Here is a 17,242-nt window from a genome sequence, read left to right as displayed (position 1 = left end):
AGGTACAGGGCCCTGTTTTCCTGACATTGCTAACGGTTGTGGAGATGGGTCAGCAGTGGCAGCAGGAAAGAGGGTAATAAGAGCACCATTGCTCAGGCTGCAGTTAGAGGCAGTTGATGGGAGCAACAAGTCAGGGTAGGCCCTTGGCATTCAGTGATAGGAGGCAGGAGAGAGGAGAGCAAACAGTGCACAGCAAGCCTCGGAGTATCTTTTGAGAACGTATCAAGTGCTGGTAGATGGGAGAAATGCAGCGCACTTTCCAGTTAACTTATCAAAAAAGCTGCTGCTAAATCCCAGAGTTGTTAACCCCAGATTCCACTCAAACTTTAATATATAGGTATTTAGCACATTCACAAACAAAATTCACAGCCTTGACACTGAATATATACCATTTAATTCAAAATACTCTTCCATCCAACTACAAAATATCAAAAATATTTCAAATAAAGTGTTGTTAAGGTTTCTTGCGTTGTCTCCAGTTCATAACCACACTCCTGCTAGTGTATGCACACGCATGTGGACAGGAACAGACTGCCCATACATTATCGTCGCATAGCCTGCCAACAGTCACAGTCTCAGCTACCACAGTTAAGTAACGTATCGTGCCTGTGGGACTGGGAAAGCAGCAACCAACGGCAACTTCAGGAAAAGGGGGGTGGGGGGGATTTCCAATGAAAAGAAATGGTTGGGAATGTCGCCCTCAGTAGGAAAAGAGAAGTAAACCGCCGCTCACTTGCCATTGTGTTCATTAGAGCTCAGTTCCCCAATTTCCATTATAGTATTGTCAGCATCAGATGTCATCCCACAGCCCATACCAGGATGCTCGTCTGTGAAGGTCTCCAGATCTCGGCTTAGATCTGCGCTCTCCCGATCACTGGTCTCACCCTCTGAGCCTGAGCTGGCATTAGACAGCTCCTTGTCCTGCACTGCCAATGAATTGAGGGCCCCCTCGGAGGTCACTCCGCTGCCATCATCCTTTGAACTGCTGCGGTTCGGGAGGAAGCTGCAAATCAGACCAGCTCTCCGTGTGAAATCATTTTCTTTGATCTTCAAATACTCCACCCCTCCTGGATAGAAAACACCAAATCACATTCATCACTACAGAACTGAATCCAAGCCAATCCACGCCATATTACAGAACACAGCTTGCTATTAATGGAAACTAATGAGGCAGCTCACATGACTAATTCTAATTAACCCATCCAGAGCAAAAAACCACAGCCCCTTCATTGTCAGTTGAGGCTCAGTGGGTAGTGCTCTCACCTCAAAATCAGAAGGCTATGTCTTCAAGCCCCATTCCAGAAACTTCAGCATATAATCCAAGCCAACACGCCAGGGCAGTGCTGAGGGAGCACTACACAATTGGAGGTACCATTTTGCAGATGAGACATTAAACTGAGGGCCCCAGTAGTCTGACCTGAATACTGCATTGCACAAGTTTACCATGACTTCCTCAGATGATTTATGACTCCAGTCCCATACCAACTTTACTACATTGTTTGTGCCAAATGGTGGCCCAGCACATGAACGATTAACCTCTGCCCTCTCACCTGAATGCAACTATTTAAGAAGAGCAGGGAAGTTCTCCCCAGTGTCCTGGCCAATATTTATTCCTCAACTAACATCACCAGAACAGATATTCTGGCATGGACTTGATGGACCAAATGGCTTCCTTCTGTGCTGTAGTGACTCTATGGTCATTTCACATTGCTTTTTGTGGCATCTTGCTCTGTGCAATTTAGCTACCCCGTTTCACAGATTACAAAAAAGTGACTATATATTACAAATATTTAATTGGTTGTGAAGCCCTTTGGGACAGCCTGAGGTCACGAAAAGTGCTAGAGAAACAAGTATTTTTTTCATTCATTCAAGTGCAATAAAGGAACATCTGTAATTATGGGTGACTTTAACCTGCATATAGATTGGACAAATCAAATTAGTAACAATACCGTAAAGGAGGAATTCTTGGAGTGTATACGGGATAGTTTTCTGGACCAGTACGTTGAGGAACCAACTAGAGAACAGGCCATCCTAGACTGGGTATTGTGTAATGAGAAAGGAATAATTGGCAATCTAGTTGTGCGAGGCCCCTTGGGGATGAGCGACCATGATAGAATTCTTCATCAAGATGGAGAGTGACATAGTTGATTCTGAGACTAGGGTCCTGAATCTTAATAAAGGAAACTATGATGGATTGAGATGTGAGTTGGCTATGATGGATTGGGAAACATTACTTAAAAGGGATGACGGTGGATAGGCAATGGCAAACATTCAAAAAGCGCATGGGTGAACTGCAACAGTTGTTTATTCCTGTCTGGTGCAAAAGTAAAACAGGAAAGGTGGCCAAACCATGGCTTCCAAGGGAAATTAGATCCAAGGAAGAGGCATACAAATTGGCCAAAAAAAAAAAACAGACCTGAGGATTGGGAGCACTTTAGAATTCAGCAAAGGAGGACCAAGGGATTGATTAAGAAGGGGAAAATAGAGTATGAGAGTAAGCTTGCAGGGAACATAAAAACTGACTGTAAAAGCTTCTATAGGTATGTGAAGAAAAAAAGATTGGTGAAGACAAATGTAGTTCCCTTACGGTCTGAAACAGGGGAATTTATAATGGGGAACAAAGAAATGGCTGACCAACTAAATACATACTTTGGTTCTATCTTCACAAAGGAGGACACAAAAAACATACCAGAAATGTGGGGGAACACAGGGTTTAGTGAGGGGGCGGAACTGAAAGAAATCAGTATTAGTAGGGAAATGGTGTTAAGAGAAATTGGTGGGATTGAAGGCCGATAAATCCCCAGGGCCTGATAATCTACATCCCAGAGTACTTAAGGAAGTGGCCCTAGAAATAGTGGATGCATTGGTGGTCATCTTCCGAGATTCTATAGACTCTGGAACAGTCCCTGCAGATTGGAGAGTAGCTAATGTAACCCCACTATTTAAAAAGGGAGGTAGAGAGAACACAAGGAATTATAGACCAGTCAGCCTGACGTCAATAGTGGGGAAAATTCTAGAGTCTATTATAAAAGATTTAATAGCTGAGCACTTGGAAAACAGTGGCAGAATCGGACAGAGTCAGCATAGATTTATGAAAGGGAAATCATGCTTGACAAATCTGCTGGAATTTTTCAAGAATATAACAAGTAGAGTTGACGAGGGGGAGCCAGTGGATGTGGTTTATTTGGACTTTCAGAAGGCGTTCGACAAAGTCCCACATAAGAAATTAGCGTGTAAAATTAAAGCACATGGGATTGGGGGTAGTGTATGGAGATGGATAAAAACTGGTTGGCAGACAGGAAACAAAGAGTAGGAATAAAAGGGTCTTTTTCCGAATGGCAGGCAGTGACTAGTGGGGTACCACAGGGATCAGTGCTGGGACCCCAGCTATTCACAATATATATTAATGATTTAGATGAGGGAGCTAAACGTAATATCTCCAAATTTGCAGACGACACAAAGCTGGGTGGGAGGGTGAGCTGTGAGGAGGATGCAGAGATGCTTCAGAGTGAGTTGGACAAGTTGAGTGAGTGGGCAAATGCTTGGCAGATGCAATATAATGTGGATGAATGTGAGGTTATCGACTTTGGTAGCAAAAACAGGAAGACAGGTTATTATCTGAATTATAAATTGAGAGGGGGGAATGTGCAACAAGACCTGGGTGTCCTCGTACACCAGTCGCTGAAGGTAAGCATGCAGGCGCAGCAGACGGTAAAGAAGGCAAATGGTATGTCGGCCTTCATAGCCAGAGGATTCGAGTACATTATTAGGAATATCTTGCTGCAATTATACAGGGCCTTGGTGAGACCACAGTTGGAATATTGTGTGCAGTTTTGGTCTCCTTATCTGAGGAAGGATGTTCTTGTTTTGCAGGGAGTGCAGCGAAGGTTTACCAGACTGACTCCTGGGATGACGGGACTGATAGATGAGGAGAGCTTGAGTTGGTTAGGATTATATTTGCTGGAGTTCAGAAGAAAGAGGGGGGGATCTCAAAGAAACCTACAAAATTCTAACAGGACTAAACAGGGTAGATGCAGGAAGGATGTTCCCGATGTTGGGGGAGTCCAGAACCAGGGGTCACAGTCTGAGGATACGGGGTAGACTTTTAGGACTGAGATAAGGAGAAATTTCTTCACCCAGAGAGGGGCGAACCTGTGGAATTCGCTACCACAGAAAGTAGTTGAGGCCAAAACATTGTATGTTTTCAAGAAGGAGTTAAAAAAAGCTCTTGGGGCAAAAGGGATCAAAGGGTATGGGGAAAAAGTGGGAGCAGGCTATTGAGTTGGATGATCAGCCATGATCATAATGAATGGTGGAGCAAACTCGAAGGGCCGAATGTCCTACTCCTGCTCCTATTTTCTATGTTTAAGTCCAATGGTTTCTAAACGAATTCCAAACTTTTAGCCTGCACTACCCTACCTGAAGTCCATTCCATGTATGGATCATATGCTGTGTGGAGAATCTCTTGACATCTATCCTAATTCACCTGGTTAACCTTGATAACTTTTGTGCTCCTGTCAGTTCAATATACCTTCAGGATGAGTTACTATTTAATACAATCCAGAGCCCAGGACTAATAGTCCAGAGAAAGGTATGTTCAATTTGAGAAATTTAATTTGGTTTAACAAATCTGGAATTAAAAAGTTCATATCAATAAAAGTGACCACAAAATTGTTGAATTGTCATAAAAACCCAACTGGTTCACAAATGACTTTAGGGAAGGAAGCCTGCTGTCCTTACCCAGCCTGAATTAAAAGTGACTCTAGTCCCATCCCAACATGGTTTACTCTTAACTAGCGTCTAATATGGCTTAGCTTAGTTGTATCAAATTGCTCCTCAGGGCAGCTAGGGATGGGTAATTAATGGCGGCTTAGGAAAAGATGCCCACATCCAGAGGATCAGCAATAAGAAATAAATATCTGGAATCCCCTCTCAATTGCTTCCTTTCAAGGCTGCGCACCACCGGGGTCTAGGTTAAATTTAGTCTCCAAGCTGTCCCAGTCAAATGAACAAAATTCAGATGGTTGGGAGCAGCTTCAGAACTCCTGTTTGCAGGACTGGAATGTCTCCCTTTACCTTGCTTATCAGAACCACACAGTGGTCTGACCCTTGTTCTGTACTGCACAATTTTACCATGATTTCCTTAGACTGTTAATAACTCCAGTCCTACACCAACTTTACTGTACTGTTCATGCTGAACAGTGGCCCAACCATGAATAAGAACAATTAGCCTCTGCCACATCTGCAGTACACCCAGCATTTCCATGTTTACAATAACTGTTGACACAGGAAATGTCAGAGATGTAGAAGACAAAAAAAAATTGAAAAATGCAGGAATACTTGGGAGACTGGGGAAAACAACCTGTAGTAGTTGTATATTTTTAGAGAAGGATTGTCACTGTACCTTCAGAACTGGGACAGAATTTGACTCAGCTCCCCTGTACTAAGGGCCATGGGAGAGATGGAAGGGGAAATGAGGGAGAATTGTTGTTCCTGCTCCAACAGCCACTGCTGGAAACACAAATGGAGCTGTTGAAGGAGGATAGGACTGAGCTTATTTCCAAACAATAATATTAACACTTATTATAAATGGGAGATGAGCTACGAGTGAGGCTTCATAGGTTGCTGCATTCAGGCAACTGTGAGCAGTTACTTTCAGGGGAGAGAAGGAGGGGAGAGAAAGAAAAAGAACAGAATCGCACAAACCTGTGCTCTCTTCTCCTTCCTTCTTCTCACTCAGGAAAGTTCGCTTCATCAACAACTTCTTTGCCGTATGGCATTTGTACTTGAGTGATGGCTTATCTTCCAACTCAGGATCTGCAACAAAACCCAGGCCTTGAGGTATTTCAGACTTGGCTACATTCCCTGCTGTCAGTCAGACCCCACGCTGGACAGGCCAGGAGGAATGCAGCAGTTAACACAACATAATCAGTTGCAGTACAACCTGATAGCAGCAACATCACTTGTATTGCTGGGAACAAAAATCCTACTGTTTGTTAATTGTCTTCTGACATTGTCTGGACATTGAGAGTCACCTATTACTCCCAGAATCTTTTGGGTCTTTCTGTGCTTATTCAGTTTGATTTATTGTATATTATGTCCCATATTTCCTTAATAGCAATCAGGATGACAAAGTTCAGCTCCTTGAAGCTCATCCATGTAATACATTTATGGTATTTTGAGTAGAACATTATATCGCCATACTGACCCTGCGCGGCAAATTATTCCAAACATTATCCATGCAATTGTGAGCAGTTACCTTCAAGGGAGGAGCAGAGAGAAAGAAAGCAACAAAGAAAAAGAAGAAAAGAATCAATCAAATCTGTGCTCTTTTCTTCTTTCCTTCTCACTCAGGGTCAGCCTTGGCTCAACTGGTCAGAGGCACTCTTGCCTATGAATCTGAAGGTCATGAGTTCAAGCTCACCCCATAGACCTGAGCACATTATCTAGGCAGACACTACAGTGCAGTACCGTGTTGTATTGTCAAAGGTGCTGTCTTTCAGGCAAGACATTTACGCAAAGTCCCGTCTGCCCTCTCAGGCGGGCATAAAATATCCCATGGCACTATCTGAAGAAAAGCAGGAGAGCTCACCCAGGGAGTCCTGAAGAACATTTATCCCTCAACCCACATCTAAATTAATCTAATTTTTTTTGCAATTAGCTTTCGTATTTCCTACATGACAACAGAAAAATCTCAAGTCTCAGTAATGTTTGGAATAACTGCCCAGGCAGAATAAGCAGGGCAGAAACATTGGATCTACTGAAACTACCATAAATATACTTCAGGGCTGAGCTTCAATCGGGTAAGTTGCTTTCATAACCCAATTGCTATTATGGATCCAGAGTCTTCTATAAAGTTTCCCTATGCTGCCCCATCAAATACTCAAAGCCTTTCTCAAGGGCATTTAGGGATGATAATAAATGCTGGCCTTGCCAGCAAAACTATCCCATAAATGAATAAATCACGAAAAAGTTTACAGTATGGGTCAGACAGAGTTAAGCTTCCTCTACTCTATCTTACCAAACACTCTCAGGGCAGGTACAGCACAGGTTAGATAAAGGGAATGCTGTTTGTCACATTCCTCACCAAATAGAGTCCAAGCAGAGGGAAAGAGGCAGGAAAGAAACTTTAACAAATGAGGGGGTATGGTTTCGTCAGTACAGTGTGTCACATTCCAACTTGTTTGGAACAATGGAATAGGAAGATTATTGTGCATTTTAAGAACTAAAGGCTTACATTTCAGCAGTCAGCAGAGACCTGATTGGCTGAATGGCCAACTCCAGTGCTGCAAGTTTTCAGTTTTGCATGAAATAAAGCAGTCAATTTGCATACAGCAAATTCCTGGAAATAACCAGATGATCTGTTCTGGTGATGTTGATTGAGGGATAAATACTGGCCAACACACCTGTTCTTCTTTGAAATAGTGTCATGAGATCATTTATGTCCACCTGAGAGAGGAGGAGGTGGGGTCTTTGATTTACAACTCATCTGAAAGATGGTACCTCTGACAGTGTAGCCCTCCCTCAGTACTGCACTGCAGTGTCAGCCTAGATTTCTGTGCTCAAATCTGTGGAAAGGGACTTGAGCACGTCATTTTCGACATGTTCATTGTTGTTTTCAAAACAGACCACACTTACCTGGCTCAGTCGTCTCTTCAAATATCACGCACGTTCCGAGCACATCTAGTAATGGAACAAACACTCCTAGTTAGTGGAAGTTCAATTTGTTTGACACGAGCATGCCCTCAACCACGTTCAGTTTCACTCAATTCTTTTCTGGTGTATAATTTCCCTGGCAGCACTATCACAAATGGGTACTTCTCTCAATAGCTCATGGCTCTGATACAAAGTGTAAATGAAGCTCAAAAACAGAATCAGTACAATGGCTACAAGGGGCTTAAAAACTTAAGAATACAGAACAAGGCTGGAACACAACTAACAGACACAAGATTTTTACTCTGAGTAATCAAAGTTGTGTAATAAATTAAATGAATGCACTTCCTTTAGCTCCCTACAATTCCCATTCCTTGTACATGGGAGTCCTCATAGCTGATCTTCTCCTCAGCTGACCCTCTCCAGCATGGGTTGGACGGCAGTAAGAAGAGCCCTTGTTCCTCTTGAGCCTATGACACGTGGAAACATTAACACCCCACCTGTTGCCCAGCAATGGCAATGATCACATCCAGGATCTTCCTGGTATTGAAAGCCTAGTACTATTCATCCACATCCATCCCTTGCAATAACCACTGTACAAAACACTTGATGAAGTGAAACACTGGCCTTCATACTCTCCAGCAAATACGCATCTGTCCACCTGCATAATTGGCTGCTCAGTGTCTATTCCCTGGGGAAAGAAAGGAAACCTCAAATGTTTCAGGTGAATTAGAAATGGTTCACATAAACCTACAATAAACAGACTGCATTAAACTTGGAGCCTGCTCCCTAATCATAGGAACATTGGAGCTGCTAGACAATAAAGGACCAATGTCCATTTAGTTTTCCTTCTATCACGCTGGTTGTCACATGATACAACATTAATGGAGTTGTTGGCTAATCACAGCAATCAATCGCTCACAATCAATTTCCCAGACTTGACATGAGGAAAACCTCAGCTGAGTGGAAAGCTTTGGGGGCTTTACAGCCAAAGCCACCTGTTCCTCCCAAGCAAGCTACAGTGACCACGTCATATTTCAAAAGACTCATTTCTTCCAAAAACATTATTTTCTCACTTGCAATCAAATGAATCAATACCAACTACTTTCACCAATATCCAGGTTATGTTCTGGCTCCATGATTATATGGAATTTGGGAGTGGTTCTGCAGGACAATCTTGATCCCATGCAGAATCATATGAAGCAGCTCCCATAAATGGGGGGAAAAGTTAAATGCCTATGTGCTTGCTCCAAACGAGGAAGGAGGTCACACATAATTCCCCTGCTGGCTCAGCGTCAGTGGCCTGCATTGATATCAGCTAAGAAGAGAATTTTCCTCCCAGTCACAGAAGAGTAGGAACTGGGGGCGGGAACAGTGTGGATAGCTTGGGGAGAGGGAGGGGGAAGAGAGATAAATGTTAATCTGCTACCCACTGAGCCACCCAGCCCTGCAACAATGGATCAGTAAGACAGCAGGGCTAATTTGTACAGCAATGGACAAGTGTTTATCAGGTGAGCAGACAACTCATACTGAAGCCAAGATAAAGAAAAAATTTGTATTTATAAAGCACTAATCATAACCTTAGGACATCCCAAAGTGCTTTACAGCCAATTAAGTACTTTTGAAGTGCTGTCAGCGCAGTAATATCAGAAGCACAGCAGCCAATTTATGTACAGCAAACTCCCACAAGCGACAAGATAAACGACCAGCTCAAGGGTTTTTTTAGATGTTGGGAGAGGAATAATATTGGTCAGGACACCAGGGAAAGTCCCTGACTTTTCTTCAAATAGTCTCGTGAGGCTTTATTATATTTACCTGAGAGGGTTAATGTCTCAACTGAAAAACAGCACCTCTGACAGTACAGCACTTCCGCAGTACTGCACTGCAGTGTCAGCCTAAAATTTGTGCTCAAGTCTCTGAATTGGAACTTGAACCCACAACCTTGTAGCTCAGAGGTGAGAGTTCTACCCACTGAACGACAGATCTTGCTCAAGAGTTTACCCCACTGGGAAACTCCTCCTAAATAGCTGTGAACAAATGTTATCAGCCAGGGAGATGAATCCACTTTCCCTCAGTATACTGTAAAATGCAGAACAAGATACCTATTGCAGAGAACAGTTAACACAGAAACCGGGGCCCTTCGGTTACATACATGGCACTTGGCTACTAGTCACAGTGCCTTGAGTCCACTTACCACAATCTTGCACTCATTCCTACACTTCAATAGGAAGTCTGGGTCAATGATCCCTGACAGCTCCACCACAACCAGCTGCTCCTGTGGAGTTTACAAACAGGAGACAATCAGCTCAGCATCCCAGCAAAGAGAGCCATCTTCTTCCAACTGCACATAATACAAGTGGGTCCAGGAAGGGAGCAGTTAAACTCTGTCAATACCAGATTTATTTAGCAAATCCAGAAACTGATTGGCAGTGGGTCTTTCCCGATTGCCTGGGATAGAAGGGAGGATGAGTTGGAAAGGGAGCAAAGAAAAAACAAACCAAACATCCTCAGGATGCATTTTCAGACAGATTTTTAAATGTAATTACTGTTGCAATATAGGAAACACAGCAACCAATTTACGGCTGGGATAGACAGATTTTGGTCTCTTGGGGAATTAAGGGATATATGATGGGGAGCTGGAGCAAAATGGAGTTGAAGCTCAAGATCAGCCATGATCGTACTGAATGGGGGAGCAGGCTCAATGGGCTGTGTGGTCCACTCCTGCTTCTATTTCAATATGCTCACAGAGAGGCCCGGCACAATGAGATAAATGACCAGATCTTCTGTTTTCGGTGGTACTCGCTGAGAGAGGAACACGAGCAGAACTCCCCGCTCATCAGTGTCAGGGCATTTTTAACAGCCATCTGAACCATGGAAACAGGCAGATGAGGGTTTCCGTTTCTGCCAGTACCCGCCTTTTAGCTGTGCTGTGCAGTGTTGAGGATCAGGTCCTGGGCTTGAACCTTCTGACCCAGGGGTTAAGAGCTCCCACTGAGTTCAGCCAAAGAAATAGTGTCGGCCGACTCAGTGAAGGTACTTGTTCCCTTTAATCTCAGTCTGGCGCGCGTCCTGCCGGCCAGGTTCAGAGCCGCCAACAAAACAACATCTCCCAGCGGAATCAGACTGGGCTGGGCTGGGCCGGGCCTCACCTCCTCCTCCCAATCCCCATCTACTGGGACCGGGACCTTCCCCATTGCCCCAGACGCCATCTTTCAGCCGCTCCTCCAGCGCCGTCAATCGATCGCCGAACCAGGCCCTCCAATCAACTTTTGATTGACTCATCCAGCGCTCTCAATCGATGGTCGAATTACTCCTCCAGACTTTTCTATCAAACCCCGATCTTCCTTCTCAGAATTAAAGCCACCCGCCCCAAATCCACTCCTTTAATTAGATCAATCAAACCCGAGGCAAACATCACCCGGGATTAGAAAAAATGCATGAAGAGCGCTTATTAACTGACCTAAGGATCTGTTTGATATGAATTATTTTCCACATTTAAAGGCCTTAAGACACCCAAACTTCCTTAACATTCAACTCGTAAGTCTTTTCAAAGCCAGACAATGGAAGCACATTGGTAAGGAAAGGGCAGAAACATATCTTTAAGCTGCTTTATTTTACAGTAAGTAAACATACAGGAAAAAGCAGTTCTCTTATCAGACTCCTTTATTCAACCATTACAAGATGTCGCCATATAATAATACAAAAATATTGAATAGGTGTGGGCTACACTTCCCACATCAGTGCTGTTGCCTTGCTTCTTAAAACGCCTCAATTCTCCTTTTGAGCTTGGTGAAAGCTTCCATTCATAAGTATCTAAGAGGAATTAGAGGAGATTTTTAAACTAGTGAGAAAATATTTTGCCCAGTTACATTGATTAAAGTTAGATTAATAGGTAGGATCCCCTCTGCACGACAGAGTGTCAATGTGCTCTGGAACAAATTATCACAATGTACGAAGGGTGAATACACTGCAATCCTTCAACTGGGTACTGGATAAATTCTTGAGAATACCTCAATATTAATGATAAAAATTGCTTGCAGGGTAGCTGGAAACAGAGGGTCTCATGAGTATCACAATTTCATGGAGCTCATTTATATATTTACTCTTCAATAAGTTTATATTTTGGTTTAAAGCCCAATTTGATAGTATATATTCTTCCACCTACCAAACTCAATTATCATATATGGTGTTATATTTCAGTAGTGACTGGATTTTCCTGTTTGATTTCTGGGTGTCATTGTGACATTAGGCAGTAAAGACACACTCTTGTCCATAGGAAGTGCAAAGTCCACGTACAGGAATGGCCAGTGATGTTGAACGCAAGGCAAATGTCGAGCATAAACCTTAAAACATTGAACTCTGCTGTATTCAAACTCACCACAAGGTGTGCAATTACACAAAAAATCTTGTAAATTCTTTCTTGCTGAGGCCTTGTAACTCTTTCTCTTTCGAGTACAAACCTGTTTCCATCTGTTCCTATTCAGATGAAGTTACATGTTTCACAGTTTGCCATTGTGAGATTTGAACTCTTGATCTTGGGGTTACAAACCCAGTACCATAACCACTTGGCTATTTAGGCCAACCTGCTGAGGCCTTGTAATTCAACATTTGAACTCCAGCCAATTCTGGAGTATTCAATATGGGACAGCTGTCCAGCAAATAACTAGTGACCCACTAGCAATGACAATAGACCTATGGTATACCCATGAAGCTATAAATTAGCATTATCTTTATTTGGATACTGTGAAGCATAGGTCAGAACATTTCCAACATGCAAGGAAGGAACTGGTATGAATCTACCACAAAGTTCCTTTCCATTTTGTACTGCTTGAAAAATCCTCACTCACAAAGCCATGAAGGATTGATGTAGGAAATATATTTAAACAAAGTCCCCCACACCTTTTGTGTGGCCTCTCTAGCATATTTCTGAACATACAGATCGGAACAGGATCAACATCTCATTCGCTCTGAGTTAGATAAGTATCAGGGCGTAAGAGTTTTAATAGAACAGTTGCTACTCGACTAAAGGGATAAATCAGCTAGGATTCTTGCTTCTATTAACTCTTAGAAAATCTGCATATTTGGAATTTGGTTTAGGGCTTTGTTTGGCTCTGTTGCCCCTTTCCCAAATTCCAAAAACCTGACAACACTTACTGAGTCAAAGGGTCCAGGAGACAAGAACAGAGAGGAGGAACATACAGCACAGATAAATGTAACAGCGCCTGTCTAACAAAACACAGTACTCTCCCTGGGACTCAGTAACCCTCCATCAGACTCAAATTGCCTTGCTGTCCTTTGCACATTATCTCAAGCATCAGACATACCTAGAAGAGATCACAAGGAATTATATGCCTTCAGGATGTCCCAAAGTGCTTCATAGTAAAATGAGATAATTTTGAGGTGCAGCCACTGCTGTAATGTAGGAAGCATGGCAGCCAATTTGCGCACAGTAAGCTCCCACAAACAGCTATGAAGTAATAACCAGATATCTGTTTTATTTAGATGTCCACCAGGACACAGGAAACAGTCATGCCTTTCTTCATAGTAATGCCATGGGAGAGTTGATGTCCAGCTGGTGAGGGAAGAAGGGACCTCAGCTCAGCATCTGCAGTGGTTCAAGAAGGCAGCTCAGCACCACATACTCAAGGGTAACTAGTGATGAGCAATAAATGCTGGCCCAGCCAGCGAAGCCCACATCCTGTGAATGAATTTTTTAAAAAATCTCATTCAAAAGACAGCACCTCCAACAGTGCAGCACTCCCTCAGTACTGCACAAAAGTATCAGCCTAGATTATGTGCTCAAGTCTCTAAAGTAGGGCTTGAATCCACGTTATGACTCAGAGGTAAGAGTGTTATCATTGCATGGCTATCTCCTTGTGGAGAAATTTAATTGGTGTGAGTTATCCCCACTTTGCAAGATGGGAAACAGTAATGAGAGTGAGTTGTTATGCAAGTGTAACACCGCAGCAGGTCAGTGAATGAACTTGGTGAGATTAATTACCAATGTAATGTATCACATTGAAATATTCTTCAGAGTTGTAATTTTATTAGAAGGTCTGATAGGTGGGGATGGGGAGAAAGGAGAAGAGGACTGGAATTTGCATTTTATAAAGCACCTTACATCACCTTAGAATGTCTCAAAACACTTTGCAGCTAATGGCATATTTTTGAACCCACCATTATAATAGGGAAAAGGAAGAGAAAGAAGAAGGAAAGGGAGGCAAGATCAAGAGATCAGTGCTGGATGACCATCTAGTTTCTGGTACACACCCATACAGAGAGAAAGAGAGAGAGAGAATTAAAAACAAAATTATATTGCCTTACAGTTTGCAAAGCTCACCAAACTCAATGGCCACTCAGAGCAGGAGATAACAAGTAACTGGTAACATGTAATTTATGATAGGTAGATTGCAATCATATCTGGTGCTGTTTTAATAATACTCTAGTTACAACACAGCTACAACAGCCATACATCTGTCTGGGATTGTTGCCACTGATTCGAGAATTATTTTGAATCAAATAAATTACATAACTAATGCAGAAAATTCATATTGATAAATACATTTATTTTTAATCTGTCTAGTTAGTATTTCTTGTATTAAAAGGCTAATCACTTGTTCACAGAACATTGTAGGGCAATCAGGCAAACATTGAGGTATGTTCCCTGGCCCCTTGGTATTGGAGAGCCACAGTTCAGTATGTAATGAGGCAAGAAAATAGATCTTGAAGGACATGTTACAGGGATTAAACTATGAGAATACTCTGGTATTGAGGCACAGATAGCAAGTAGGGTCAGTGTAAGGTAGTTAACTTTATTTCCCATTTTCATTGGAGTGCAAGTGTTAAAATCTATGGTGTTGCAGTTGCAACCTTGATGATCACCCACCCTCAGCTTATTGCACAGCAGCTGAACTGGATTCAAAGCCAGAACTCAGATGTATTATTGCAGTCTGTGGGCTGCAAAGATCACAATTAGTCAGTAACAGCTCACAAGCTGCATGAGCAATCAGCATTGTGGACTCATACCCCTGTGATGGGTGCAGTCCTCTTCTTGCTCACTGATTCCTCTGACTGACCAGAAGAACAAAGCTCAGCAATGGTTTGGTGTCTGGGTCCCCCTGCACAAACACGGCAAAGCTGCTGGAAGAGCAGGTGGCTGACAGCTCCATTCATCTTTTCAAATGCCAGCCTTCCAAGATTGATACACCATGGTGATTTGTGTACACTGACGGGAGGGGAGGGATTTAGCTGTTACTGCGTATTGCTGGGGTGAGTGATGGATAGTTTAGGGTGGGAAGGTGAATGACAAAGGAAGTTCACACAAAAACTAATGGAATTGAGGACTGTGATTCCCAAAACAGTAATAAAAATCCTCTGTAAAGAAGGAAATTAACTTGGGTCAATCATCTTGAAGCAGTGGCCATGGCCAAAACCTTTATTTAGGGCTGGTTTATCTAATTTACATTGCACTCTGAACTGTCAGCACCTGTTACGGTCTGGTCCAGCTTTTATGAAGGTAATTGTCAACTTTTCAAACAAGATATTGTTCAGTGGGACTGACTTATTTCTGGGCCCAGTAAGGCATTGAGTACTGTGTCTGATCAAGTGAGATGTTCAACCCCGTACACAAATGAATGACGTATTATCCGTTAAGTACTATACCCTGTACACAAATCAACCAGTCAGGTATTAGATGTTGGATGGTGGCAAGAACCTGAGGGGTAATACTGCAACCTCATATTCCCAGTGGAGAACTGCACTCATAGGGATCTGGGATCGGAAAATGGGGGTTGCTTTGGGAGTAGGAGATCATGGAATTACTCCTCAGAATTTTACTCAGGGATGACATTGAAATCATTAGCCTCTCAGTTTAGTGAAAGTAAAGAAATGTTTAAGACTATTTAAATGGAGTTAGGAAGACCTGCTGTCAATAACAGTACATCACAGGACATCATTACTCTGGGTGTAACGTGCTGGGACTTCCACACTCAAGAGTCCAGTATCCATGACATCTGAGCATTAGACCTCCACTCATAATCAGCTGGCAGTCTGGGAACAAATTATCTCTACTCATTTTCCCATTTTCCCAACTAATTCTTGGTGAGGTTTCCATAGTTTGTGAAAAAAAAAGGCGAATCCCAGGACATAAAGAAGCACTAACTGGTCAGCTGGCATGTTAGTAACACAGAGCATAGGGAGGTCCACAATCCAAACTATTCCCGAAGAAACAAACTGGTTGTGGTGCAGAATCCAATGCATTGTTGGCACAGTACCCACTACCTGACTGTGTGATTCAATCACAATAGCCATAGAGTAGTTTATGGCACAGAAGGAGGCCATTCAGTCCATCATGTCCACACCAATTCTCTACAGAGCAATCCAATCAGTCCCATTCCTCCACTATTTCCCTGTAGCCCTGCAAGTTTATTTCCTTCAAATGCCCATCCAGTTTCCTTTTGAAATCACTGTTCATCTTGGCTTTCACCATTCTCATATGCAGCGAGGTCCAGGTCATTACCACTCACTCTTCACATTCTCTCCTATATCTCTTGCCCAAAATCTTAAATCTGTGTCCCTTAGTTCTTGTGCCATCAGCTGATGGGAACAGCTTTTCTTTGTCTACCTTATCTAAACATGTCATAACCTTGTACACTTCTACAAGGCTTCCTCTCAACTTCCTTTGCTCCAAGGAGAACAACCCCATCTTCTCCTTCCCTAACCTTGTAGCTAAAACGCCCCATCCCTAGAACCATTCTGGTGAATCTCCTCTGCATCTTCCCAAGGACCTTCACAGCCTTCCTAAAATATGGTGGCCAGAATTAGCCTAACCAGAACTTTATAAAGGTTCAACATAACTTCCCTGCTTTTGTACTCAAAACATCAATTTATGAAGCCCAAGATCAAATATGCTTTGCCAACTACTCAGTACCCTTGCAGGACTGAATGCAATCTCAAATACCTCAGAGTCAGGCAAGGGTTCAATAACTCATGGGATCAGTTAGACTTGATACCTAATTGGATTAGATACAGGAGGAACAAATATGGATAGATACTTCAACTGCACTTGATCAGACATGGGTGTTATTCTACAAATCTGTGTTACGGATGAGGGGCTTCACCTACCAGCAGCATTGATCAGAAATATGACCACATAATACCCTCAACTTTTCTGGTCAGAAACCATATGCAACTTGCATTAAACTCCCCATAATAACCACACTCCTGCACTATCCCCATATCCCTTGATTTTCTTAGTAACCACAAATCTATCAACCTCTAACTCTAACACTCAATGATTGAACATCCACAGCTCTCTGAGGTAGAGAATTCCAGAGATTCACAGCCCTTTGAATGAAGAAATTTTTCCTCATCTCAGTCCTAAATGGCTGAGCATTTATTCTGAGGCTGTGATCCATAATTCTAGACTCTCCAGCCAGAGGCCACAGCCATACCCATACACAGCACTAGTAAAAGTATTATCCAATGCTGTGTATTACCTCACTTGCTTGGCTTATTATTCTTTCTGTTTCAAAACTTAGCCAAAGCTTGGAATCCCCAGGGTTCATTTTGGAGAACACTGGTTAAAAGT

The 17,242-nt window shown here is 42.7% G+C and overlaps 1 protein-coding gene across 2 annotated transcripts; it reads right to left on the bottom strand.

The window, feature by feature from the left end:
- Positions 1-371: 371 nt before the first annotated feature.
- gtf3c6 (general transcription factor IIIC, polypeptide 6, alpha) lies at positions 372-10,939 on the bottom strand. 2 transcript variants are annotated; one of them, XM_041203476.1, is made up of 6 exons: positions 10,803-10,938; positions 9,848-9,928; positions 8,281-8,344; positions 7,639-7,683; positions 5,707-5,817; positions 372-1,067 (listed from the first exon to the last, which is right to left on the bottom strand). In XM_041203476.1, the coding sequence occupies exons 1-6, from the start codon at positions 10,860-10,862 to the stop codon at positions 730-732; spliced, it is 699 nt and encodes a 232-aa protein (XP_041059410.1). In that variant the 5' UTR covers positions 10,863-10,938; the 3' UTR covers positions 372-729. The 2 variants fall into 2 exon arrangements, with proteins under 2 accessions (XP_041059410.1, XP_041059411.1); XM_041203477.1 differs by lacking the exon at positions 5,707-5,817 and having other exon boundaries at positions 10,803-10,939.
- Positions 10,940-17,242: the final 6,303 nt, after the last annotated feature.

Source organism: Carcharodon carcharias, chromosome 13, assembly GCF_017639515.1.
Source record: "Carcharodon carcharias isolate sCarCar2 chromosome 13, sCarCar2.pri, whole genome shotgun sequence".
NCBI classification, from domain to species: Eukaryota; Metazoa; Chordata; class Chondrichthyes; order Lamniformes; family Lamnidae; genus Carcharodon; species Carcharodon carcharias.
The sequence above is the reverse complement of the archived record's forward strand: the minus strand, read 5'-3'. Positions and strand labels throughout refer to the sequence as shown.